This window comes from Agelaius phoeniceus, chromosome 29, assembly GCF_051311805.1.
Source record: "Agelaius phoeniceus isolate bAgePho1 chromosome 29, bAgePho1.hap1, whole genome shotgun sequence".
Classification (NCBI taxonomy): Eukaryota; Metazoa; Chordata; class Aves; order Passeriformes; family Icteridae; genus Agelaius; species Agelaius phoeniceus.
This window is the reverse complement of record NC_135293.1, coordinates 421893-449157: the sequence shown is the minus strand read 5'-3', so window position 1 is coordinate 449157 and position 27265 is coordinate 421893. Positions and strand designations below refer to the sequence as shown.

Here is a 27265-nt window from a genome sequence, read left to right as displayed (position 1 = left end):
GTGCATTCCAGCTCCTGATCTGCAGGGACACGGGGAGCTCAGCACCGTCTGCAGGGAATTGTGCCAGTTTTTGCCTGTTTCAATTCCACGCTGGCTGCACAGCGCTCAGTGAGTCACAGCCTCTCCTCTGCAGCAGCCCGGATCTGAGGGAGAAACCTCGCAGGAAACACCCCAGAAGCACAGCCTGGGAGCTCTGCGGGCATCCCCCTGATCCTGAAAGGCCTCCAAGCGCCCCCAGAGCTTCCAGCGCTGCCATGGAGCAAAGTTACCCCCAAATTCCCGTGGCTGTGCTCTGGGTCAGTACAAAGAGAGTTCCAGCCCCAGTTCAAACCAGTCTGGTTTCCCAGCTGCTTGTCCAGCTCAGGCAGGCCGTGCTGGGGATCTGCAGCTTCAGCACCTCAGACAGCAGCACCAAAGTGTCCCCAAGGCCGCCCTGAGGGGACGCAGCCCGGAGGGACCTTTCCAGCTCGCGCCGTTGTTACTCCTGAGCTGGGCAGGGACAGGAACACAGGAACCCGGCACAGCAGCGCAGCTTTGAGCCCCTGCCAAGACTTTTGAGGATTCTGTCGAGCAGCCAAATGTTTGGAGTGTGTTGTGTTTATTAATAAATAAAAGTGTTTGCAGCCAGCAGCCACCTGGCTTTGTAATGGTTTTTTTTTTTCCCACCCCACTCTGGTTCCACTTTCATCCTCGAATGTTATTTCACGCTTTCTCCCCGTTACTCTTTGGTCTGATCAGTTTATTCTACTCAAAAACGAGATGAATTCAGTCTCTCTGCAGAAGTGGATTCTCTGGATTTGTTTTTTCCCCTCCTTTTGCTGCACAACATTCCCAGGACAGGGATGTTTTCCAGTCTCCATCTTTTCAGCTGCAGATCTGGAACACGTTGATTCAGGCTGGGCTTTATCCTACACCAAAAGCAAGACTATAAAATCCAAGTTATTTATAAGAGAAGATACATATTTGCATCTCAGCTTGGAAGGGAAGAGGGACTGAATATCCAGCCTTTCCCAACACACAGAAGATTTCTCTTAAAAGGGATTTCTTGTGTGCTGATCCAACGGAATGAGAGTAAATCCAAAGTTTTTTGTATTTAAAGGTAGAAATGTGGTGCTCCCTTCTCTGACCTCAGAGAATCCCCAGTCCAGCAGGCCCAAAGCAGCTCAGCTTTCACTCAGGGCTACAGGTGTGACTGGAATTACAGCTGGAGCAGGAATTCCTGCAATTCTCGATCCTTAATTCCCACTTAACCCCCAACAGGGGCTCAGTTCCAAGGGAACAGGCAGAGCTGGCAGCTCAGGTGGGCACAGTGACCCCATTGTCACCACAGGGTCACCCACCTCAGCCCTTCCCCTCACGAGGGTCCAGCGCCACCACATCTCCCCTCAGAGTGACCTGTCTAGGACCACATCCCCTCACGAGGGTCCAGTGCCACCACATCTCTCTCAGAGTGACCTGTCCAGGACCTCAGCCCCTCAGAGTGACCTGTCCAGGACCTCAGCCCCTCACAAGTGTCCAGTGCCACCTCAGAGTGACCTCTCTACACCTCAGCCGCTCACAAATGCCCACCGCCACCACATCCCCCTCAGTGACCCCTCCACCACCTCAGCCTCCACAGCCCCCGCCCCTCATCTCGGTGTCCCATTGGCTGCCACAGCCGTCACTCAGAGCCAGGCACAGCCCACACAGAATCTCAAGAACCCATTGGCTGTCAGGGCCGTCACTTAGACCTAAGCCCCTCCCGCCAACGTGGGCGATGGTGGGTGGAGCGCGCACTCCCGCCCTCTCGCTCTCATTGGCTGCTACGCCTGTCACTCAGACTCAAACCCGCCCCTCCCGCGTGAGTGTGGGAGAGCACTCCCCCATGCCAGGCGGCTCTGGACACGCCCCAGCCCCCTTTTAACCCTCATCTCGATGGCCCATTGGCCGCCACACCCATCACTCAGAACCAAACCCCGTCCCCTTCCCCCGTTTGCACTGAGCGGGCGGGGCGCGCACTCCCCCTCCCTCATCTCACCAACCCATTGGCTGCCGCACCCGTCACTCAGAGCCAAGCCCCGCCCTTCCCCATGAGGGCAGCGCGCCCCCCGGCGGCCGCGCCGTGCTCTCCCCCCCCCCCCCCCCCCCCCCGTACGTGCTGCGTGTGCGTCACCCCCCCCACCCCCTCCCGCGCGCGCGCGCTGCCGTCGGCGCGTCCCCCGCGCGCGCTCCGCGTCACCGCTCACGGGCCTGGCGCGCGGCGGCCGGACGGACGCTCGGACCCGGCCGGACACACGGACGCGGCCCCGCTCCTCTCCCTTCTCCCGCCCGTTGGCTCCGGGGCCGCCCGGCGGAGCGGCCCGAGCGCGGCGGCGGCGGCCGCGGGTTCGTTTTTGTGTGTGGGGGGGGCGCGCGGCCTGGTGCGCGCGGCGGATCCCGCCGCTCGCGTAGCGCGGCCGCCCGGGCTCGCTGAGGGGGAGGCCCGGGCTGGGGGGGGGGGGGAGAACGAAGGCTCCCGGCCTGAGGAAACGCCGCCGCCATGAGCGTGGAGGCGTACGGCCCCAGCTCGCAGACCCTCACCTTCCTGGACACCGAGGAGGCCGAGCTGCTCGGCGCCGACACGCAGGGCTCCGAGTTCGAGTTCACCGACTTCACCCTCCCCAGCCAGACCCAGACCCCGCCCGGGCCCGGCCAGGCGGGGCCGGCCCAGGGCCAGGGGCCCCCCGGCGCGGGACAGGGAGCTCCGGGCCCGCTGGAAGCGCAGGTGAGGGGGCCGGGGGGCGGCCCGGAGCGGGGGCTCCGGAAGGGGCGGGCGGGGTTGGGCGCTCGGGCCCCGCCGGGGCGGGCGGGGAGCGGGAGCCGCGTGTGGAGGAGCCCCGGGAGGCGGAATCGGAGCGGGTTGTTCGGGGAGGAAACTCGCGGCCGGCTGGCCCAGTCGCGATAGTTGTGTCGTTGCGACAGGGAGGAGGAAAACCCACCGAGCCTGGGTGTCAGTTCGGGTTCTTTCTCCTTAAAACAAACGCGGGGTTAGGGGGGTGTTTGCTTATCGGAAGTTGGGCGCTGAGGAAATTCGGGTTTTTTACTTCCCCTCGCTAAAATACGCGTTAATTTCTTCTTGTTATTGCTGTGAATGTTAATTTTTTATTTCAGTTTCCACTTTCTTTGCTGCACGGTTGTTGGGCTGGTTTGTTTGGCGGTTGTGTGGCAGGGCTAGGCCTGAGACAGGTTCTGAGCTCTGCTTCCTCGTGGCTTAAAAACAGGTTTTAGTTTGGGGTTTTTTTATTATTACAGTTGATGGCTGGTACCTAAAAGAGAATGAAGTTGTGTTTATTTAGCAATTCACAGCTCGTAGGCAGGGCAGGAATTGGGATTACAGCTCCCAAGAAGTGCTGCAAATGAAGATAACAATCTCAGTGTGCCCGTAGTAAACAACAAAAACACCAAAGAACTCTCCGGTATTTTTAAAACAGCCACACTTTTGTGCAGCTCAAAGATCATGCAATATTCAGGTTCCTCGCAGAAATCCCATTATTAACCGTGAAACGCTTGTACATCACCCACGTGTCAAGGGATGAGTTTAGACAGGAGGTGAGAGCTGCAGGTGAGGTTTTATCCCCAGCCAACCCTCCTGGACCTGGTTTTTGTCCCTTTACTGGCAGAAGCTGCCCCAGCTGTGTCTGTGAGGGGAGCAGGGAGCACGGCAGCTCCACAGGTGTGCAGGGCAGCACTGAGGGAAGGTTTCTCCTCTCCTGGGGTTATCCCAGCACAATTAAATCCATTTTTATGCCCGAAAGTGCTCGGTGACAGCAGGGATGTGCTCGGGTCGCTGTGTTTGTCAGTCAGAGAGCTCAGAGCTGTTATTTTCTGTTCGTTTGCACCTTTTGCATTTGGTAGAATTGATCCAGTTTGGCCCTCGAGAGATCAGGATTCTTTCCTAGCAGCAGTAAAATCTCTGTGACTATACATGAAAAGAGAATGTTAATCACATTTAATTTCAAACCTTTAATGGGTTGTGATCACTCCAGAGCTCCCAGCAGGGAATTTGTGGCCAAGGAGAAGAAAAACCACCCCAAAATCAGCCTCATAAGCTGAAAGTCCAGACAAGAGGATTATTAATTGGCCTTTTTTTATTTGTCTAAACACGTTTGGAAAACCTTTGAAGTCAAAGTAAAAAAAAAATAATAAAAGCTCTGGAGAGCACCTTCAGGTACTGGTTTTGTCTCCTGGCTAAAAGAAAAGGATTTTATGTTGAGTTTTTAAAAAATCAGGGTGGTTTTGAGTTTCTGCAAACTTTTGTGGTCATCCTGGTGCTCGTTCTGACGTTGGAAATGTCATTTTTGGGGAGGGACTCTCAGAGGTGGAGTGGAATAAAGCAAAGCCCGGGACCTGCTCAGACCTGCCCCTCTCAATGGGCTCAGGGCTGATAAAATCACAAAATCTGGGGTTTTTTAAAAGGTTCTGGGCAAAATTTTTGCTGCCCTCCCCAGATAATCGAAGTTTGTTGTTCTTTTTGGCATCTTAATTAATGACTTCACCAATTAATCAGGTTTTGCTTAATGAAATATTAGCCCTGTAATTATAATTACAGCTAATTAAATTAAAAATTTTATTTGGAGCTGAGGAATATTGAGGGTGGAATCTTCTGCTCTGCTGTTTCTGGGGTCTTTTTAAAAAGATGAGTTGAGCAATGCAGGGCACCTCATGTTTTAGGAAAATTTGATGTATTTAGTATAAAAGAATGCCCTTTCCCAATATATTTAATTAACAGTTTAATAGCGTTACAATTGGTTAATAGTCAATTGCCAAAAGTAGGAGTAGAGCCCAAACATTTTCTACAGAAAATTCTATTTCCATTGTTTCCTAGAATTAATTAAACACAAGAATCGATTTTCTGAAGTGTTTTAAGAGGAATTTAAAATCCTCAGAGCAGCTGTGGCTGCCCCTGGATCCCTGCAGTGTCCAAGGAGCACCCCGGGATCACAGGGGGTACCCTGGAACCCCAAACCATCCCTGGATCCCTGCAGTGTCCAAGGAGCACCCCGGGATCACACGGGGTACCCTGGAACCCCAAACCATCCCTGCAGTGTCCAAGGGGCTTTAGGGTCCCTTCCCACCCCAAAAGGAATCAAAGCACCCCGGGGTTCTCTGCAGTGTCCAAGGAGCACCCTGGGATCATGGGGGTGCCCCAGATGGGCTTTAGGGTCCCTTCCCACCCCAAACCATCCCTGGATTCTCTGCAGTGTCCAAGGAGCACCCCGGGATCACAGGGGGTACCCCAGAACTCCAAACCATCCCTGCAGTGTCCAAGGAGCATCCCGGGATCATGGGGGTGCTTTAGGGTCCCTGGAACCCCAAACCATCCCTGCAGTGTCCAAGGGCTTTAGGGTCCCTCCCCACCCCAAAGCAGCCCTTTAGGGTCCCTCCCCACCCCAAAGCAGCCCGGGGCTCTCTGCAGTTCTCGCTCCTGCCTCCCTTTCCTCCCTTTCCTCCCTTTCCCCTGCTGCTCCCTCGGTGTGGGTGAGCTCAGCTCCTAGGCCGGCGCGGTGGCCTAGGCAGGCTGGGTTTAATTTGCAGGGCTAACAAAGGCTGTTTTGTCCGGGCCAGACGAGTCCTTGTTGCTCAGGTCCCATCTGGAAGCGCCGCTCCCTCCCAGGGGCGAGGCTTTCCCAACTTCCTCCTCGGGAAAGGGAGAGCAGATGCCCCTCCCTGGGGATCCCTGGGGGCAGAGCCCTGGGGAACGCACAAACAGCAGCTGCTGCTGCCTTTGCCAGCCAGCCCCACAAACGTGGGCTTTGGGGATGGCCTGGGCTGGGGTCCAGCTGCAGGACGGTGCTAGCACGAATCCTGCAGGAGTGCAAGGGCAGCTGCAGTTCTTGGTGCAGCCTGAATGCAGCACTGAAAGCAGAGCTGGGTGAGGAGGAGCAGGTGTGCTCACCTGGGCTGGGGCTGTTCTGCTACCCTGATCTGGGATCCCACAGTCCTGGTTGGATTTGGGATGGAAAACTCCAACCCTGGAAGTCCCAGAGGCAGGGACACCTCCCTCCCTCTGTGCCAGGGTGCTCCAAACCCGTCCAGCCTGGCCTGGGGCACTGCCAGGGACCCAGGGCTGGTCACAGCTGCTCTGGGAATTCCATCCCAGCCAGGAATTCTGCCCAATATCCCACCCAAATCTCCCTTTTCCCAGTTTAAATCCATGCCCTGTGTTGGGATTCCAGTCCTTGTCCCCAATCCCTTTCCAGCTCTCCTGGAGCCCCTTTAGGCTCTGCAAGGTGTCCCTGGAGCTTCTTCCCTCCTGCAGGCTGGCCTTGAATCCCACAGGGAACAATCCCTGATTCCCAACATCCCAGCCCTGCCCCTCTGGCACTGGGAGCCACTCCCTGTGTCCTGTCTGTCCCTCCAGCCCTGGTCCCCAGTCCCTCTGCAGCTCTCCCGGATCCCTCAGGGGCTGCAGTCCTGGTGAGCACCACCTTGTGCTCCATGGGACCAGGCACTGCCAGCCTGGGTGGACGGGCCTTCAGTCCCACCCCAATCCCACCCCAATCCCACCCCAATCCCATCCCAGTCCCATCCTAATCCCATCTCACCCCAATCCCACCCCAATCCCAGGGACAGCTCCCACTGTCCCAGGCTGCTCCAAGCCCCCTCCAGGCCATCTCCAGGCCATCGCGGGCCGTTCTCAGGGGCGGAGCAGCCCCAGCTCCCTGTCCCCGCTGGTTTGTGTCCCTCAGCTCTGTCCAGCCTGCTCTGTGTCCCAGGGAGGGTTGAGGCTGGCACAGGAGCAGGGCAGGCCCGGCAGTTTTTGGGAGTAGTTCTGTGGCACTCGGGGCCGGAGCTGCCAAACTCGCCGTGCCAGGAGCTGCAGCCAACATTCTCTGGAGCAGAGCAGTGGCCCCCCTGCCACCAGGGCTGCCCGTGCCAGGTTTGTAATGCAGGGCTGACATCACAGGAGGCTTTGCAGCAATCACTTCCTCCTGCAGGGCTGCCAAGGGCTGGGGCTGCACCTCCCAGCTCGGGTGACATCACTGCTGCCTCCCCGAGGGCTGGGACAGCACAGCCGCTCCTGCCCTGCCACTTCTGCCTTGAAAACTCCCAAACTGAGCCCAAACTTTGCTGCTTTCTTTTAAAAACAGCAGGACAGGTTTTTGGGAGCACCCAAAAAAGTGCATTAAAATCAACCAACCTTAAAATAACACATTGTGGGGTAGAAATGCTGGGAAGGAGTTCAGATCAACTCCAGGCTTTGGAATCCCACCTGGGCCAGATCAGGCCTTGTTTATCTGCTCTGAAATGGCTCTGTCAATTGGAAATGCAGATTTGAGGTGGATGTTTGCAGCAATGGAGATTTGAGGTGGATATTTGCAGCAATGGAGATTTGAGGTGGATGTTTGCAGCAATGGAGATTTGAGGTGGATATTTGCAGCAATGGAGATTTGAGGTGGATTTTGCAGCAATGGAGATTTGAGGTGGATGTTTGCAGCAGTGGAGATTTGAGGTAGATATTTGCAGCAATGGAGATTTGAGGTGGATATTTGTGTGCTGATGGGATTTCTCCTCACCCCACTCACGGGCTTGTGCTGCTGCTGCTGCTCCTTCTGTGGGGTTTGATTCCTTTTTCCATCTTCCCTTTTGCACTTTCAGTTCCTTTGGGCTGATTGTTCCTATTAAAAGGCAGAGCTTGGAGATAGCACCAATAAAAGCCAGCCCATTTATTTATTTCTTGTATTTTATTGAAATGCTCCTCATTTCATTTGCAGGGCTGGAAACGGAGCTGGTGGCTTTGAGGGCAGCCCTGATGGCTCAGGGCAAGTGGGAAGTTGGCTTTGGACTTTAACTCTTGCAATTGGCTGTTAAATTTTTAATGTGAATCTCTCTAAATGAGGAATAAGCTGAGTTTGCTTCATTACAGCTTGAAGAGGGCAACTTTTTAATTTATTTTGTGATGCCCTTTACAAAAGGTTTTGTGTTCTCAGCTTTCTGTCAGAATGAAGTTGCACCTCCCAGAGAAACTGCATTAAATCTAAGTTGTGCAAATACTGTATTCAGAGACAAAGGCCTTGAGTGATTTTTGTCCTGTTTGGCTGGTTAGAATTTATAAATAAATCTTAACTTTACAAACATTGGGGGGTGTTAATTATCCCTTTGATAGGGAAATGACCCCAGCCCTCCCTCAGATGTGTTGGGAATATTCCAGTCACTTTGGTGGCCCCTTTCCCACATTTTCCACTCAAAATTAACATGGATTAAGATAAGTTTATCCCTGTTCAGCTTTTGGTGGCAGCTTGGCTAAAGAATGCAGAGAATAAACCAAATGTTGGGGTCTTTCCCAGCTCAGTATTGAGGTGCTAAAGCCCCTCAGGGCTGGAGAGATTGAACCAGGATACCTGGGAGGCCCAAGGGGCAGCAGCTGCAGTGGCCATGCCAAAGTCCCAGCGTGACATCCACACCTCCTGGTGCTAAAGGTGCCCAAAAATGGAGTTCCTTTGGTCAGGAGAAAGTTGCTGAGACAGCACCAAATGTTGCAGAATTCCGTGGTTCTGGCAGTCCATGGTGGGCACAGGATTAGGAAATTCCTGTTCCCTGGTGGATCCCTGGAATAAATAAGGGTGAGAAAACAGCTGCTGGAATGGTTGAAATGGAATTTTGTTATGTAAGGCTGTGGAAAAATGTGACTGCAGAAAAGCAATCTCCCTGTTTTCCTGCTTATCAGTTGGAGTTCAGATAATCCTGTGAAACAGGAGGTGATGGAGCAGGTATTGATTGTGGGATTGTATGGAAAAATACAATCTGCAGGAAAGCAACCTCCTCCTGGAAACTTTATTCCAATTTATCACTTGGAGTTGAAATAATCCTGGTAGGAATGGAGCAGGTCCTGGTAATGGGCATCCCTGTGTAATGGGTGTGGATTTAATGCTCTGGGGGAGTTTCAGTGCCACCCAAGATTCTGGGGCTCATTTTGGGTGTGCACCCCAACACAGGTGAATGGTCCTGATGGGATCCTGCAGAATGGAGCTGTGGATGAGAACGTGGCCAAGACCAGCCAGCTCCTGGCAGAGCTCAACTTCGAGGAGGATGAGGAGGACACCTACTACACCAAGGACCTGCCTGTGCACGCCTGCAGGTGGGGCTGCCAGGGGGCACCGGGCCCAGGGGACTGGGAACAGCTCCCAGAGCTGTGCTGGGGCTCCTGGGCAGAGTGGGGAACAGCTCCCACAGCTGTGCTGGGGCTCCTGAGCAGGTTTGGGAACAGCTCCCTGTGTGCTCCTGGGGCTCCTGGGCAGGTTTGGGAACAGCTCCCAGAGCTGTGCTGGGGCTCCTGAGCAGGTTTGGGAACAGCTCCCAGAGCTGTGCTGGGGCTCCTGGGCAGATTGGGGAACAGCTCCCAGAGCTGTGCTGCTCCTGGAGCTCCTGGGCAGATTGGGGAACAGCTCCCTGTGTGCTCCTGGGGCTCCTGGGCAGATTGGGAACAGCTCCCAGAGCTGTGCTGGGGCTCCTGGGCAGGTTTGGGAACAGCTCCCACAGCTGTGCTGGGGCTCCTGGGCAGGTTTGGGAACAGCTCCCACAGCTGTGCTGGGGCTCCTGAGCAGGTTTGGGAACAGCTCCCAGAGCTGTGCTGGGGCTCCTGGGCAGATTGGGAACAGCTCCCACAGCTGTGCTGGGGCTCCTGGGCAGGTTTGGGAACAGCTCCCTGTGTGCTCCTGGGGCTCCTGGGCAGGTTTGGGAACAGCTCCCAGAGCTGTGCTGGGGCTCCTGGGCAGATTGGGAACAGCTCCCAGAGCTGTGCTGGGGCTCCTGGGCAGGTTTGGGGAACAGCTCCCAGAGCTGTGCTGGGGCTCCTGGGCAGATTGGGAACAGCTCCCTGTGTGCTCCTGGGGCTCCTGGGCAGATTGGGAACAGCTCCCTGTGTGCTTCTGAGCAGATTGGGGAACAGCTCCCAGAGCTGTGCTGCTCCTGGACAGATTTGGAGCTGCCACCTCCACTTCTGGCCAGCTCAGAGCTCCCTGGGGGATAAATCCCAGGCTCAGCCACCCCAGTGATGAGAATATTGAATATTGAGAATTTTAAATATTGAGAATTAAATAATATTACAATATTAATTAAATAGTTAAATATTTATGACCCACAGCAGGAATTTGGCTCCTGTTTGGTGCTTGTCCCAGCACTGATGTTCCCCAGTTTCCACTTCCCCTTGTTTCTGTGCCCTGTAAATCCAGTTAGAGTTTGGGTTTGGGTTTTCCTCTCAGCAATAACCAATCTCTTGCTGCCTTTCCCTTTGCAACTGCAGCTACTGTGGGATCCACGACCCTGCCTGTGTGGTTTACTGCAACACCAGCAAGAAATGGTTCTGCAACGGCCGTGGGAACACCTCTGGCAGGTAAGGGATGGAACCAGGAAACAAAAACGTCAACTTTGTACCCATTGCCTCTTCTTTTCACTCTCAGAGCAGCCCTGCACTGAGAAATGTTCCCTGCATGGATGGAAAGAGCCAGACACAACTCAGTACCCATTGCTTCTCCTTTTAACTCTGTACCCATTTCTTCTTTCTCATCTGGGCACCCCTGCACTGAGAAATGTTCCCTGCATGGATGGAAAGAGCCAGACACAACTTTGTACCCATTGCCTCTTCTTTCACTCTCAGAGCAGCCCTGCACTGAGAGATGTTCCCTGCATGGGTGGAAAGACCCAGGCACAACTCAGTACCCATTTCTTCTCCTTTGAACTCTGTACCCATTTCTTCTCCTTTGAACTCTGTACCCATTTTTCTTTCTCATCTGGGCACCCCTGCACTGAGAGATGTTCCCTGCATGGATGGGCAGAGCCACATCCTCCCACTGTGTGCCGTGACAAACAGATTTGTGTGTTTGTTGCTCATTGCTACCACAGGTGTTTGTGGTGTGAAGCTGCTGTCAGTCTGAGCTGTAACCTGAGCTGTGACCTGTGTCCCTTGCAGCCACATTGTGAACCACCTGGTGAGAGCCAAGTGCAAGGAGGTGACCCTGCACAAGGACGGGCCCCTGGGAGAGACGGTCCTGGAGTGCTACAACTGCGGCTGCCGCAACGTCTTCCTGCTGGGCTTCATCCCAGCCAAGGCCGACTCCGTGGTGGTTCTGCTCTGCAGGTCAGCCTCGCCTCTGCTGCTTTGATAAACAGCAGCCCTTGCTTGCATTTTAGCCCAAAATACATTGGATTTCCTGGTTTGCCACCCTTTTCCCTTCGGGTGGTTGCACAGAATTCAGGGCTGCAGGTGGATAATGCAGCAAAGGGAGCTCTGTTGTGTTCTGTGGGCAAACATCTTGGTGCTGTAGAAAAGTGTTTTTTTCCTGAATTCTGCATTCCTTAATGGAAGAAATTCTGCATTCCTTAATGGAAGAAAGGTGTTTTTCCCTCTGTTTTGAGCTTTGCAAGAGGCACAGTTCTGTTCAGGAAGTGACTCTGGAGCCATGGAACAGTGACTCTCACTCAGGGTGTTTTTCTCTCAGCTCAGAGTCATTTGAGGCCACAATAAATCAGAAATTGCTCTGACAGGCTAAGTCAGAACTGAAAATTTATAATTGTGAGTGTTTTAATTGGGTGCTGTCACTGTGTGTTTGCTGGTAGAAATTGAATTTCTGTGGAGGAAGTTCTGTTTGGGAAATAACCTCCTTTTCTGGTCTGAGTGTGCACAGCCCTCATGGACAATGGCCACCTCCAAAGGTGTCATGTTAAATATTTTAAGTCCATTTTCAGCCCTGGGAACACCCAAGCAACACTTGTCACAATACTGAAAGGAGAACTGAGAAATGAGTTTTCCCAGCAGACTGGGGTTGTTTTGCTTGGATTTCCCCTGGTTTTTGAGCGGTTTCAGGCGCACACAGCCCAGCTTTCCCCCTCCACACCAGACTGTCCCTCACTGTTGCAATGTCTCAGCTCCTGGCTGTGTTTGGCCCTGCAGGCAGCCCTGTGCCAGCCAGAGCAGCCTGAAGGACATCAACTGGGACAGCTCACAGTGGCAGCCCCTGATCCAGGACCGCTGCTTCCTCTCGTGGCTGGTGAAGATCCCCTCGGAGCAGGAGCAGCTCCGCGCCCGCCAGATCACGGCCCAGCAGATCAACAAACTGGAGGAGCTCTGGAAGGTACAGCCTGGGCCTGAGGGGCTTGTCCCACCAGGGCTGAGGCTGTTCTCAAGGGAGGACAAGAGTTTCAGGGGCTCTGGAGGGCAGAAATCACCCAAGGTGTAAATCCTGCAGTGCCACAGTGCTCAGAGGACTCGGGGAACTGTTGAAAGCTTCACCAAGCTGAAAACCAACTTCCCTTGCTCATATCAGGACTTCCAAATAGTTCTGCTTTAAGTGGGGCCCAGCAGAGCAGGGAATTGTTTCTCAATCAGTTCTGGGGCTTTTGAGAGGTTTTTCGTGCCTCCTTTAAATTTTAAACCGGGTTTAATACAATTTGTAATGCCCTGGTGTAGCCTTAAGGGTAGTTCCACCTTGATAGCACTCCCTGTGTCAGTAAAACACAATTTTACCAGTCCTGCTGTCAATTTTTACACTTCCCACTGTGAAACAAAACATCTCTGCTTTTATTTCTAGGAAAATCCATCTGCAACCCTTGAGGACTTGGAAAAACCAGGTGTTGATGAGGAACCCCAGCATGTCCTGCTTAGATATGAAGATGCTTATCAATACCAAAATATATTTGGTCCTCTGGTCAAGCTTGAGGCAGATTATGACAAGAAACTGAAGGAATCTCAGGTAAAACGTGTGAGATTTGCTTTTTGAGGGGCTCCTGACAGTCCAGGGGTCAAAGATGGAATCACAGCACAAAACCTTGAGTGCAATAAATAAATTAAATAAATGTTAGAATTGCTGTGGTGTAGCAGCACTGGGATATCAGCAGTGATGGTGCTGTGAGAGCAGGGAGAGGAGAATCCTCACAGTTTTAAGAGCTTGAAACACTTGGGAACTTCTCACCTTTGCTGTGTTCAAGTTTTCCTTTCCAAAACCACCTTCTGTCCCAGAGGTGCAGCTGTTTGCTACCCTCAGAAGCTGCAGTTCCCTGGCAGGGAAATGGGAGTTCTGAGAGCTCCTGGAAACATTTCATGGGTGTTTGAGGAGGGGGAGAATTGCACAGCTGCTGAGCAGGGCTTTGTTTCTCACCATTAGCTCTCAGAGCAGAATTCACCTTCTGCAGGTGCTGTGAACTCAGCCACAGCAATGGACACAGATTTTTGTGACATTGGAACAGGCAGTTTTGTCATTTCTGCTCTGTTTTGAAGCACAGCACTGTGGTGGTTGGCAAACAATTCTTCAGGAAAATAATAGCTGCTCTTTTTGTTACCCTCAGACCCAAGATAACATCACAGTCAGGTGGGACCTGGGCTTGAACAAGAAGAGAATTGCTTATTTCACTTTGCCAAAGACTGATTCAGGTAAGGACACCTGGGCAGTCTCTTTGTCAGGGGTTTTTGTCCCTTTGAGTAACAGCAGCCTTCAGAGCCCTCTGAGGGCTGGCCTGGGGAGGCTCTGGAAGGTTTCTGTGGCTGTTCAGAGCTTTTCCCCCCTTCCTTTGCAGACATGCGCCTCATGCAGGGAGATGAGATCTGCCTGAGGTACAAGGGAGACCTGGCCCCCCTCTGGAAAGGAATTGGGCACGTGATCAAAGTTCCTGATAGTATCCTTTACTTGGGGAGCCCTCCGCAGGGCTGGCCAGGCTGGGGTCGGTAACAAGCCAGTAATTATCTCCAAAAGTAATTTCTGCTAATTAAAAACTCGGGGTGGGAGGGGGTGGGGGTCTGCTGAAGAAAATCACCAAAATTGGGGAGAATAAAATTCAAATTTTTGCTCGAAATTACTACTTAACGAGGTTCTACAGATTATGGTGATGAGATCGCCATCGAGCTGAGGAGCAGCGTGGGAGCTCCCGTGGAGGTCACCCACAACTTCCAGGTGGATTTTGTGTGGAAATCCACTTCCTTTGACAGGTATGGAGGCAGCAGCCCCAGCCTGGCAGGCACTGCATGCACTCACTGCAGTTTTGTTCTTTGCCTTGGCTCAGTGGTTTTCAACCAAGAAATTGGTGTTGGTTTGGCAGCAGCCAGCAGAGATCTGAGTGTGTGGTGAGCACCTGGTGCCTGGTTCAGAAATGGAATTAATGGCACAAAATGGCCAGTTGGTCTCATCTTGAAGGTTTGTTGCAAACACATCAAAGGGAGGAATTTACCTTATGTTTAATAATACTTGAAACAGAAGAAGAAAAACAATTTTATAGTTGAGCTTCCTGAAATCGCTTTAAACTGTTAAAATATCAAAATTTGGCTGTGGAGGCCACAGGCTTCAGCCAAGTCTGTGTTTGGTAAGACAGGAGTTGGCTTCTTATCCTATTATTAGAATTTCCTATTAGTAATATATCCTATTACTATTATCTCCTCTGATCCTCTTATTTTATTCATTGTGGCTGCACATTTTCTTTAAATCTTGCACCTAAATTCCTGTCACAGGTTCTTGCACCTGAAATTACTGTCCCAGATTCTGTCACCAAAGCTGGTGCTCCCCTCCACATTTTCTGGGAATACCTTGTAATGTTCATGTGGGGAAAAAACAAAATGTGTGCTCTCAGAGTGTAATTTGTGTGATTTTAATTCTGTTAATTCTGTGTTTAATTCTGTTAATACGTGTTGGCTGTTCTCTTTCCCGTTTGTGTCTGACACCTGCTGTAGGACACTGGGGGTGCCTCACACTGATCTTTAGGAATCATTTTCCTGCTTTTCCTTCATTTCAGGATGCAGAGTGCTCTGAAGACATTTGCAGTGGACGAGACCTCGGTGTCTGGGTACATTTACCACAAACTGCTGGGCCACGAGGTGGAAGATGTCATCATCAAATGCCAGCTGCCAAAACGCTTCACAGCCCAGGGACTCCCTGATCTCAACCACTCTCAGGTAACCTCATCTCCTCTCACTGCCCAGCCTGACAGAAAGGATTTATAAATAAAGGTGAAACACTGTTGGGAATGTTAAATAACAATAAATCTCATTTTTTTTAGGTTTATGCTGTCAAGACCGTCCTGCAGCGTCCTCTGAGCCTTATCCAGGGTCCCCCTGGCACTGGGAAGACAGTGACATCAGCCACCATCGTGTATCACCTGGCCAGGCAGGGCAACGGGTGAGAGCTGCTCCCTGAGCCTTTGTGTGAGCTGGATTCATGCAAAGAATCACCTTGATTTTAAAAGCAAACATAATTTGTGTCATTGGACTGTACTGAGTGGGGGGACTTGGGCTCGTTGCACAAAATACCCTTCCCCTGCATATTGTTAGGGGATGTGTTACTACTTACATTGTATTGCAAGTGCAGTGGAAAGAAATTGCAGTTTATTGAGATTGTTGGCTGATTGTTGGCTGATTTTGCCAGGCCTGTGCTGGTGTGTGCCCCCAGCAACATCGCCGTGGATCAGCTGACAGAGAAGATCCACCAGACTGGCCTCAAGGTGGTTCGCCTGTGTGCCAAGAGCCGCGAGGCCATCGACTCCCCCGTGTCCTTCCTGGCCCTGCACAACCAGATCAGGAACATGGACAGGTGAGCACTGAGGGAAAACTTCCATTTTTGGGGTTCGTGCTGGGCACAGCTGAGGGGCATTGTCACTGCTGTTTGCTTGATGGGTTTATTTTGTTTTAGTTACAAATTGCTTTCACTGCAATCCTACAAATTTGATTGGGCTGTAAAGCAAAATTCCTGGGTTGTTTTTCAGCATGCCAGAGCTTCAGAAGCTGCAGCAGCTCAAGGATGAGACTGGAGAACTTTCCTCTGCTGATGAGAAGCGTTACCGGGCTCTGAAGCGCACGGCGGAGCGGGAGCTGCTCATGGTGAGGGCCTGGGGCTGATCCCCCAAATCCCTGGGGCTGTTTCCCCCAAATCCCCATGGTCACTGCCCCAAATCCCTGGGGCTGTACCCCCCAAATCCCTGGGGCTGTCCCCCCCAAATCCCCATGGCCACTGCCCCAAATCCCTGGGGCTGTCCCCCCCAAATTCCTGGGGCTGTGCCCCCCAAATCCCCATGGTCACTACTCCAAATCCCTGGGGCTGCCTCCATCCCAGTGCTGCCCCCCTGCTCGTGCCCCCCTGCCCTGCTAATGCTGCTCCCTGGCTGTCCCAGAACGCTGATGTCATCTGCTGCACGTGTGTGGGAGCTGGGGACCCCAGGCTGGCCAAGATGCAGTTCCGCTCCATCCTCATCGACGAGAGCACGCAGGCCACCGAGCCCGAGTGCATGGTGCCCGTGGTGCTGGGGGCAAAGCAGGTAAAGCCCTGGCTTCCCCTGCAAAGGGTCTGGGAACACAGCAGGAAGCAGCACTGAGCAGCCACATTCCCAGTGCAGGCACAGCATTCTTCCTTTTCTAGAACATAAACTTACCTGACTTCATTTGGGCTCAGCTCTGTTCATTTGGGCTCAGCCCTGTTCAATTTGGGCTCAGCCCTGTTCATTTTGGGCTCAGCCCTGTTCATTTTGGGCTCAGCCCTGTTCATTTTGGGCTCAGCCCTGTTCATTTTGGGCTCAGCCCTGTTCATTTTGGGCTCAGCCCTGTTCATTTGGGCTCAGCCCTGTTCATTTGGGCTCAGCCCTGTTCATTTGGGCTCAGCCCTGCTCGTTTCTGTTTCCATGGCCTGGAAGGTGTTGGTGCTGTTGGAACACTCTGGAGAGTGAATAAGGTTTTATATGAAAATGATCACCTGAAAAGAGAGTGACACTAAAGGTTTCTGAGCCTTTGGGGAGAGCTGAAGCCTATCACAAGTTGGAATGATTAATTCCTAATATGTCAGGGAATGGTTTGAACTGACAGAGAGTGGGTTTGGGTTTTATATTTAGGGGAAATTGTTTCTGGGAGGGAGGGGGTGGGATGGAATTCCCAGAGAAGCTGTGGCTGCCTCGTCCCTGGGATTGTCCAAGGCCAGGTTGGGAAAGAGAAGTTCCAGGGAGATCTTAGGGCCCCTTGCAGGGCCTGAAGGGGCTCCAGGAGAGCTGGGCAGGGACTGGGGACAAGGGATGGAGGGACAGGACACTGGGAATGGATTTAAACTGGGAAAAGGGAGATTTGGGTGGGATATTGGGAAGGGATTCCTGGCTGGGAGGGTGGGGAGGGAATGGATCCTGGGAGTGCCCAAGGCCAGGCTGGAGCCGCCTGGGGTGGTGGGAGATGCCCCGGGGGTGGCACGGGGTGGGATTTAAGATCCTCCCACCCCAAACCACAGTCCTGCATTCTCCTATAGGATATTTCTGAGATCCTCCCACCCCAAATCACAGTCCTGCATTCTCCTGTAGGATATTTCTGAGATCCTCCCATCCCAAATCACAGTCCTCCATTCTCCTGTAGGATATTTCTGAGATCCTCCCATCCCAAATCACAGTCCTGTATTCTCCTGTAGGATATTTCTGTTATCCCAAACAACCTCCAGCAGCCAACCTGAGCTGTCCCCGCTCTCTCCCCACAGCTGATCCTGGTGGGAGACCACTGCCAGCTGGGCCCTGTGGTGATGTGCAAGAAGGCAGCCAAGGCCGGGCTGTCGCAGTCGCTCTTTGAGAGGCTGGTGGTGCTGGGCATCCGGCCCATCCGGCTGCAGGTGCAGTACCGCATGCACCCCGCGCTCAGCGCCTTCCCCTCCAACATCTTCTACGAGGGCTCCCTGCAGAACGGGGTCACTGCAGGTAAGGGGGGCCTGGGCAGCACTGGGGGAGCAGCACTGGGCAGCCTCACGCCCAGGGTAGGCACCCCAGTGTTCCCCCTTGCATCACATCAACCTGGCTGACTTCATTTGGGGTTGGTCCTGTTCATTTGGGGTCAGTGCTGTACATTTGGGGTCAGTCCTGTTCATTTGGGGTTGGTCCTGTTCATTTGGGGTTAGTCCTGTTCATTTGGGGTCGGTCCTGTTCATTTGGGGTTAGTGCTGTTCATTTTAGGGTTAGCCCTGTTCATTTGGGGTCAGCCCTGTCCATTTGGGGTTAGCCCTGTTCATTTGGGGTTAGTGCTGTTCAATTTGGGGTTAGTGCTGTTCATTTGGGGTTGGTCCTGTTCATTTGGGGTTAGTGCTGTTCAATTGGTGATAGCCCTGTTCATTTGGGGTTAGTGCTGTTCATTTGGGGTTGGTCCTGTTCATTTGGGGTTAGTGCTGTTCAATTGGTGATAGCCCTGTTCATTTGGGGTTAGTGCTGTTCATTTGGGGTTAGTGCTGTTCATTTGGGGTTAGTGCTGTTCAATTTGGGGTTAGTGCTGTTCAATTTGGGGTTAGCCCTGTTCATTTGGGGTTAGCCCTGTTCATTTGGGCTCAGCCCTGTTCATTTGGGCTCAACCCTGTTCATTTTAGGGTCAGCCCTGTCCATTTGGGGTCAGCCCTGTCCATTTGGGCTCAGCCCTGTTCATTTTGGGCTCAGCCCTGTTCATTTTGGGCTCAGCCCTGTTCATTTGGGCTCAGCCCTGTTCATTTAGGGTCAGCCCTGTCCATTTAGGCTCAGCCCTGCTCGTTTCTGTTTCCATGGCCTGGAAGGTGTTGGTGCTGTTGGAACACTCTGGAGAGTGAATAAGGTTTTATATGAAAATGATCACCTGAAAAGAGAGTGACACTAAAGGTTTCTGAGCCTTTGGGGAGAGCTGCAAATCTTGAGCAGGGATCAAAGCAGGCATTCTCTCATCTGGGGTTGGTTTTTTAATAAAATTTTGCATCACGCTTCATTCTGAGGCTCTTTGATATGGAAATTGCCGAGTGGTGTTGCTGATTTGTTCTGCTCCTGTTGCTGTGCTCCTCAGCTGACAGGGTGAAGAAAGGCTTTGATTTCCAGTGGCCCCAGCCTGACAAGCCCATGTTCTTCTACGTGACCCAGGGCCAGGAGGAGATCGCCAGCTCAGGCACCTCCTACCTGAACAGGTGAGCTCAGCTCTGGCACCTGAGCTGCCCCTGGGCAGGGCTGCTGGCTCCTGGTGGGCAAATCCTCACCTGGGGTGTAATGAGGGCCTCCCCCAGGGCTTGCAGCCCCAGCTGCTCTTCAGAGCTGTTTTTGCCTGGGCTCCTCTCACAGCAAACCAGGAGGGAGCAGCTCAGGGCTGGGGTTGCTGTGTGGAGGAGTTCACCTCACTGGTGAAGAGGGAACAGGCCATGATAAAATGCCTGATGTGGGTGAATTTGGGCCAGCAGGAATTGCTGATCAAGTCACATTTTGAATTCCAGTAACTCCTCAAGCAGAATCCTGAATCTCAGATTTACTTCAAAAGGGATGGAAATGCACTTTTTTTTTCTCCTGTCTCTTTTTTCTGCACATTCAACCTTCTTTTTCAACAAATAAATGTAAAATCTGCTCCTCTTGGGTCATGGTTGTTCACGTGCCTGGCAGGGAAACCAGCCCAAGTTGTGAACAAAATATCAGCTGAGATATTTTTAATGTCAGCCTGTTTCCTGAGCAGCATGTGCAAGACTGGATACAGTGGAGCAGATTGTGCACAAACAACCAGCACAATGCCTGGCTGATAGGGGGCATTGACATCCAAAACATTCTATATTTAAAGCTTTAAGATAAAGCAGCTGAAGGATCTGGGGGATGTTTGGAATGATTGTAAAAGTTCCACGTGTACATTTAACTCCAGCAAGAAATCCCATTTGGAATTGAGGTTTTGCTGTTTGTTGTGCAGTGCTGAGGAGAGGTGGAGGTGAAACCTGTGTGGTTCTGAGGCCTTTGGGATGTTGGTTTTGGCCCAAATTCCTCTGTGCATGTCCAGAGTGAGGAGCTGGAGCTGAATTAATTGCAGTGCTCGAGCAAAATTGATCTTTCCATTGAAGCACCCTCACGTGGGAGCCTTTAAACCCCATTACCTTGCTAAAAACTGAGCCCTGCTGGGCTGCCCCTCTGTGCCTCTGCAGGACCGAGGCTGCCAACGTGGAGAAGATCACCACCAAGCTGCTGAAGGCAGGGGCCAAGCCTGACCAGATCGGCATCATCACCCCCTACGAGGGCCAGCGCTCCTACCTGGTGCAGTACATGCAGTTCAGCGGCTCCCTGCACACCAAGCTCTACCAGGTACGGCTGCACGCAGCCCAGGAGGCCCTGCCTGGGAATTCTCCCTGGTTTCTTATGTCTAGTCCATCTTCAGGCCCAGTCTGTGGGGTTTTTGAGTTGGTTTTGGTTAATGTCGATCAGTTTTTGAGTTGGTTTTGGTTAATGTCGGTCAGTTTTTGAGTTGGTTTTGGTTAATGTCGATCAGTTTTTGAGTTGGTTTTGGTTAATGTCGATCAGTTTTTGAGTTGGTTTTGGTTAATGTCGATCAGTTTTTGAGTTTTTGAGTTGTTTTTGGTTAATGTCAGTCGGTTTTTGAGTTTTTGAGTTGGTTTTGGTTAAAATCAAGGAGAAGAGGTAGGAGGTACCAGTGGGAACAGGGAGAGCAGGAAGCCCTGCTGAAATCTGTGTGGAAAGAGGTCGTAACAAACCCTGGGAGACACAGAAGGGAGATGTCCCTGTGGAAAACCTTGTGCCCTCAGCAGCCCTGCGTGCCAGGGGACGTGCAGGAAACCAAGCAAATAAACCCTGGTGCCCACACGATTGATGTGCTTGGGAACACGTCCTGCCACCAGTGGAACTCCTCCACCAAACAGAAAAATGAGCTGCTACAAACAGGACAGTTCTGTGTTTAATATGATCTTGTTTTGCAAGATTGAGAACTTGAGCAGTGTTTTCACTGCAGGGAAACTTGGTGGAAATATTTTTCCCCGTGCCAGGAATGATGTGTCCCTCTCACTGAGGTTTCTCAGGGCTAATTTGGATGTTTCATCCTCCAACATTTTGGAACAGTCAGAACTTTTTGGCAATGTCTTCAAGCAAAGAGCTGCTTTGCACAGTTTTGGGGAAACAGCAGAACCATAAAGCTGAACATGAAAGGAATTTCTCCTGAGCTGAGACTCCCTGTTCCCTTCTGGGGCAGCTGCTCAGTGCCCAGAGGAATTACCAAATCACTCCTCCCTCCAAAAACAACATTTTTCTCAGCTGATGGAGGGCTCAGTGCTGGCCAGGCCCTTTGGCAGTGCCTGCTGGTGGCAGAGCTGTTTTGCTTCCGTGCCTGAGGTGTTTTCCTGTGCTGCAGGAAGTGGAAATTGCCAGTGTGGACGCCTTCCAGGGCAGGGAGAAGGATTTCATCATCCTGTCCTGTGTGAGGGCCAACGAGCACCAGGGCATCGGCTTCCTCAACGACCCCAGGAGGCTGAACGTGGCCCTGACCAGAGCCAGGTGAGGCAAACAGGGCATGGAGGGGTGCAGGGGCAGGGCAAGGCAGTGAGGGCAGCCTTGGGCTGATACTGGGGAGGAATTGTTCCCTCTGAGGGTGGGAGGGGTTGGGCTGCAGTTCCCAGAGCAGCTGGGGAGGTGTCCCTGCCGTGGCAGGGGTGGCACTGGGTGAGATTTAAGGTCCCTGCAACCCAAACCATTCTGTGCCATTTTTATGTGCTCATCTCAGCCCCTGCCACCATTTGGGAAGTCACCGTGTCCTTCCCATTTTCAGCACAGGTCCCATCCCTTCATCTTCACCTTCATCCTTTATCACTTCCAGCAACCATTTGTGCCCACTTGGCTCTTTGTGATGCCTTTGATTCCAGAGAGGCTGAGGTGGAGCCCAGCACCTCAGGTGCTCCTTGCCTTTCCTGCTGTCCCCAAGCCCCAGAACCAGCACTGGGGGTTTGCTGGGACTCAGGGCGAGCCTGGAGGAGGAGCTGCCTGCTGCAGGCTCCTTCCAGGTGTTGAGGCACATCTGGAGTGGCTGCTGTGAGCAGCTCCAGCTGCATCAGGCTCCTCCTGCAGCCCCCAGAGAGGAGAGCCCAGGGGCTGCTCTGCTCATCGTCCTTTTCACAAACCCTCTGTGTCCACAGGTACGGGGTGATCATTGTGGGGAACCCCAAGGCCCTGTCCAAGCAGCCCCTCTGGAATCACCTCCTGAATTACTACAAGGAGCAGAAGGTGCTGGTGGAGGGGCCCCTGAACAACCTGCGCGAGAGCCTGATGCAGTTCAGCAAACCCCGCAAGCTCGTCAACACCATCAACCCTGTGAGTGACCCGGGCTCCTGACAGCAGCCAATTAGCCCCTGATGCCTTAATTAATGCTCAATGGGTGGAATGAGCCGCCCACACAGCCTCACACCCCCACGGGTTTCCATTTTTGCTGCCTTTTGGTGCAGCGTGACTGCAGGGGGAAGCGGCTGCTGCTGTCCCTGGGCTGAGCAAACTTCATCATTTCTCCTTAATTGCAGGATTTTATTGGGATAAAACTTGAGGTGAATGAAATGAAGGAACTGGTTTGTGTAGAAAGGGCAAACTCGCTTTTAACCCTCAAGCTGCAAATTTTATACAAATTATTATTGGGGGAGCTTGGCAGCCACCACAGGACACTGAGTGGAGCAAGGGAATTGCCAGGGCCTCAGAATAGACTGAAAACTCATCAAATGTCTCACAGCTTGGGACAGGCTGCTGGAAAATCTTACTTTTGGTGGTCAGGATGTGGCTGAAATAATAATTGAAGGTTTTCTATGCGTTAGAATTAATTTCCACAACATTTGTGCCATCTGTGGAGTTTTATGGATTTTTACCCAAAATAGCTTCCACTGAGGTTGCAGTGCAAGGTTTTCTGGGGGAAAAGCAGGAGGATGAATGCTAATTGCCAAAATCCCTGCAGGGCGCCCGTTTCATGACCACTGCCATGTACGATGCACGCGAGGCCATCATCCCTGGCTCTGTCTACGACCGCAGCAGCCAAGGTAAAGGAAATGCCCCAAGTTCCCTTTTTAGGGGTTTCTTTTCCCCCTAACCAGCCCCTGAGGGGTCACATCTTACACACTTCAAACTTTGAAGCTTCTTAAAAGCTTTTAAACTTGTGCAGATTTTGAATTTGTTAAAGATTTAAACTCCAAACCACAGAAATGGAATTTAAGAACTGGAATTGATGGAATTTGAAGACTGAAAATGTTTGGGATGGGTTTAAGGGCTGAAAATGGAATGAATTTAAGGACTGAAAACGTTTGGGATAAATTTGAGGGCTGAAAATGTTTGGGATGAAGTTGAGGCTGAAATATTTGGGGTGAATTGGAGACTGAAGTGTCTGGGATGAATTTGAGGCTGAAAATGCTGTGGATGAATTTAAGGACTGAAGATGCTTAGGATGAAATTGAGGACTGAACATGTTCAGGATTTAATTTAACAACTGAAAATGTTCAGGATGAGTTTGAGGCTGAAATGTTTGAGATTTAATTTAACAACTGAAAATATTTGGCATGAGTTTGAGTGCTGAAAGTCTTGAGCCTGGATTTTGCTCTCTGTAAATAGAATCCCAGCCTGGCATGTGCAGAGCAGGTGCAAAGTGAGGGGAAAAGGAGTGTGAGCAGCATTTCAGGGATCTCGGGTGGTGCTGTGGGAGGAGCTGTGGGATGAGCCTGTGTTGGGTGGATTTGTGCAGTCCCAGGTGTGGAATCAGCAGCGAGGCAGAGGCAGAGCCGCTGCTCCTCGGGCAGGGGGAGCTGGGGATGGCTCCTGCAGCAGCAGAATCCCTGAGCCCCTGTGCTCTCCTTCCCCAGGCCGTCCATCCAACATGTACTTCCAGACCCACGACCAGATTGGGATGATCAGTGCAGGCCCCAGCCACGTCACTGCCATGAACATTCCCATCCCCTTCAACCTCGTCATGCCCCCCATGCCCCCCCCGGGCTACTTCGGCCAGGCCAACGGCCCCGCTGCAGGTAAAGGAGCCCTGGCAGGGCTCAGACTCCCCAGCAGAGGCGTTGGTGCCCCTCAGGTTCTCACTGCTGCCTGCCTGGGTCTTTTCCAGGCCGTGGGGCTCCCAAAGGGAAGGCGGGCCGTGGCGGGCGGCAGAAGAATCGCTTTGGGATTCCTGGCACCAGCCAGTCCAACCTGCCCAACAGCCAGGCCAGCCAGGACGTGGTGTCCCAGCCCTTCTCGCAGGGCCCCCTGACCCAGGGCTACATCTCCATGAGCCAGCCCTCACAGATGAGTCAGCCTGGGCTCTCCCAGCCGGAATTATCCCAGGTGAGTGAGGATTTGGGGATAGCAGGAGCCTTTCCTGGGGGTTGTGTTGGTGATCTGTGCCTGCACCTCCTCCCTGCTGAGGGAAACGAAACTGAAACTGCTCTCAGTGACTCAGCTGCAGCGTTCACAGCTGCACTGATGGGGGCATGGAAGGGAAATGTTGCTTCAGCTGATACACAGCTCAAAACCCCCTTAATTTGGGGAAATTGGGGAAATTCTGCACCAAAAAGAGCAGATTTTAAAAACCCAAACGCTCTCAGCTTTATGATCAGCCTGGCTCTGCCTTGCACTTGAGCTGGACACTGATGTTGAGGCTTCCCTCACCTCTCCCCTTGCAGGACAGTTACCTTGGTGATGAGTTTAAATCCCAGATTGACGTGGCGCTGTCACAGGACTCAACTTACCAGGGGGAACGAGCTTATCAACATGGTGGAGTGACGGGACTGTCACAGTATTAGAGTGTAAGCACCCCTCTGCCTCTCCCCTGAGCCAAACTGTCCCCATCCCCTGAGCCAAACTGTCCCCATCCCCTGAGCCAAACTGTCCCCATCCCCTGAGCCAAACTGTCCCCTCCCCTGAGCCAAACTGTCCCCATCCCCTGAGCCAAACTGTCCTTTACCCTGATTTCAACTGTCCCCATCCCCTGATTTCAACTGTCCCCATCCCCTGATTTCAACTGTTCCCTCCTCTAATTTATACTGTCCCCTCCCTTACTTAACTATCCCCTCCCCCTGGTTTAAGCTGTCCCCTCCCCCTGGTTTAAGCTGTCCCCTCCCCCTGGTTTAAGCTGTCCCCTCCCTGGTTTAAGTGTCCCCTCCCCGGTTTAAGCCTGACTGGGTGAGCAGGACTCCCCTAACTGAGCTCTCCGTCTGCCCCCAGGTTGAGGAAGAAGAGCTAAGCTTGTGTGGAGCTTAGTTCATCAGCATTTTATTCTGGGTAATAAAAAAAATAAAATAAAATGGATACCTGTTTTCCACTGCTAAAACTGAAGCACCACTGTGTGAGAGCAACAGGAGAGAGAAAGAAACCAACCAACGGAGAGGAGAGAAAAGAGAGAGAGAGGAGCGCGCGAGAGAGGAGAGAGCCACTGCTGGAGCTCACTGAGCCACGGAGCCGGAGAGAGGAGAGAGAGCCTGAGGAAGGAACTCACCCAGCAGAGTGCTCAGCTGAGTCCCCCCAGCTCCGGAGAAGGGCCTTAACAAAGCAGGTTTCACTTCATTCCATACTTCTCTTGGCGAGCAGGGCATTATGAACCTTTCAGAGCAGATGGGGAGAGGAAAACCCTCACCTCAGAGTTGGGCTCGTTTGCTGAGGGTACTGAAAACATTTTAGCAGGAACTGTTTACATTTTAGAAGCAGCGTATCTGAGAGAAGGGGGGGAAGCAAAGAGAGAGAAAGTCCCTGCCTAGGTGAGAGCCAGCCAAGCAGAAATCCAGCTCTGCTCAACTCTGAGGTGCAGGTTTTGTTGTCCAACACTGGCTCTGAAATTTGTTGTCATCGTGTCGCCCACATTCTGAACGAGGTGGTTTTAAAGAGATTCTTTCAAAAAGAGCACTGAATTTTTTAAGAAGTTTTGTCTCTGAATTCTTAGTGGTGGACCTGGGAGATTTAGATCCTTGTTCTGAGAAGCTTATATTACAAAAAAAAAAAAACCTTAAAAAAAACCAAAAAAAATGTTTCAAACAAAAATTAGAGCACCATCCTTGAGAACTTTCAGTGTGATTTCAAGTTGCAGCAATCAGCCTCTTCTTCCTACATGGGATAGGTTTAGAGTGAGAGGAGCCTGCGTGCTCGAGCAGGAGGGTTTCAAAGTGTTTTCTGTATGCTTTAATTGGCAACTGTCTGGACTCTACTCTGTGAAAAACAGCCTTTCTGTAAGATGAACTTTATGCTTGAAAGGGGACGGGTTCCTGTGCCCTTCGGCCCTGGAGGGAAGGTGCAGCCAGGCCTGCTTTGGTCCCCACAGCCCTGGGGAGGAGCAGTGGAAATTGGGGATTATTTTGGGTGGAAGGGAAGGCTCCGCACCACTGCAGGAGCAGGACGGACACACGGACAAAGCAGGCAGGTGGTGGAAGGTGGTGGCCTCTGAGAGACAGAGCTGGGTTTAATTTGGGAGAATGGGTCAGGCTTTGGGGCGGTGGAGGCAGGAGAGGACAGAGTGAGGAGCTGAAGGGAATTTCAGGGGGAAGAAAGTTTGTTCAAGCTTTGCTCTGTGGAGCAGAGCTCTGAGCCCAGCTGGGAGCAGGGCTGGGAGGAGAAGCCATCCAGGCTCTGAGGTGTAGCCATGTCTGGAACACTTGGGAGCTTTTCATTTCTGCCAGAAGCTCTTTTAGGAGCAGCACAGAGAGAATTGATTCCTCCAGCCCCGTTCTTAGCAGGTCCTGAATCAGAGGAGCCTCTACCTCCCAGCTGGGCAGCAGCAGAGATTGAGCAGAGCCTGGCTCTTCTCAGCCTGAGTTAAGCTTTACACTCAAAGGGCTCCAAGTGTTTCTAGTCCTTTTTTGGGGGGGAAACTCAAAATACCTCTCATCTGAATGTACTTAAACAAACAGCTCAGAGCCCCTTTTGTACCGGGGAGGGGGAACCCTTCCCTTCCTGTCCTTCCTGCAGATCCCTGCCCTGGATTTGCTGGACTGGCCCCAGAGCAGCCCTGGTGTGGAGCACCCCCAGCCCGGGAGGGATTCGCTCCCCCAGCCCGGGGGGAGCTGCAGAAACTGCAAAAACCACAAAAATCTCAACTCACAAACCCATTCTTTTCTCATCCAAAGCCTCCAGAGTTTAGATTCTAAAACAGTGAAAGAATGGAGACACAGGCCACCTTCCTTCCTCGTGAGATGGACTTGTTTTATTTATTAACATTGCCGAAGGGCTTTTTTAATTTTTTTTTCCTTGGTAGGCAGCGTAGTGGCGTAGATTTTCGGGTAGGTTTAAGCTGAACCCCTCTGTGCAAAGCTTTCCATGAGTATTGTAGCCCCAGCTCTCCCCTCACCCTTTATTTCACTGCTGGGAATGCTTGCCTCTGCTTCGTGCTGGTTTTTTCCTTTGTAGCAGTTCAAACTCTTTTTGAGTTTTACAAATCCAGACATCAGTGCTAGCACGGTGTTAAAACTCTTTTCTTTTTTTTTTTAATTAATTAATTTTTTTTGTCTCAGTTTTGTTTTAAAACCTGTTTGTCATCAATAAAAAAAAAAAAGAATAAACAGCTCTTGCATTCAAGGTGGCCCCTAAGTTTCAATGAGGAAACCATGCAACGTTC

The 27265-nt window shown here is 52.1% G+C and overlaps 2 protein-coding genes across 4 annotated transcripts in view; one reads left to right on the top strand and one right to left on the bottom strand.

Annotated features, from left to right (window-relative positions):
* COMP (cartilage oligomeric matrix protein) overlaps positions 1-2698 on the bottom strand; it is a 42025-nt gene extending 39327 nt beyond the window's left edge. For both annotated transcript variants that reach the window (XM_077191487.1, XM_077191488.1), the window contains exon 1: positions 2560-2698. The gene's annotated coding sequence lies outside the window, so the exon portion shown is untranslated. The remainder of the gene's footprint in view (positions 1-2559) is intronic.
* Positions 2175-27209, top strand: UPF1 (UPF1 RNA helicase and ATPase). Of its 2 annotated transcripts, none has more exons than XM_054650269.2 (24): positions 2175-2743; positions 8955-9097; positions 10262-10351; positions 10928-11095; positions 11909-12089; positions 12546-12707; positions 13300-13384; positions 13528-13626; positions 13828-13936; positions 14734-14893; positions 14998-15116; positions 15363-15527; positions 15700-15814; positions 16105-16248; positions 17439-17652; positions 18749-18866; positions 19854-20010; positions 21068-21210; positions 21846-22020; positions 22646-22727; positions 23541-23702; positions 23792-24009; positions 24348-24470; positions 24889-27209. In XM_054650269.2, the coding sequence occupies exons 1-23, from the start codon at positions 2519-2521 to the stop codon at positions 24465-24467; spliced, it is 3354 nt and encodes a 1117-aa protein (XP_054506244.1). In that variant the 5' UTR covers positions 2175-2518; the 3' UTR covers positions 24468-24470; positions 24889-27209. The 2 variants fall into 2 exon arrangements, with proteins under 2 accessions (XP_054506244.1, XP_054506243.1); XM_054650268.2 differs by having other exon boundaries at positions 13819-13936.
* The last annotated feature ends 56 nt before the right edge of the window (positions 27210-27265 follow it).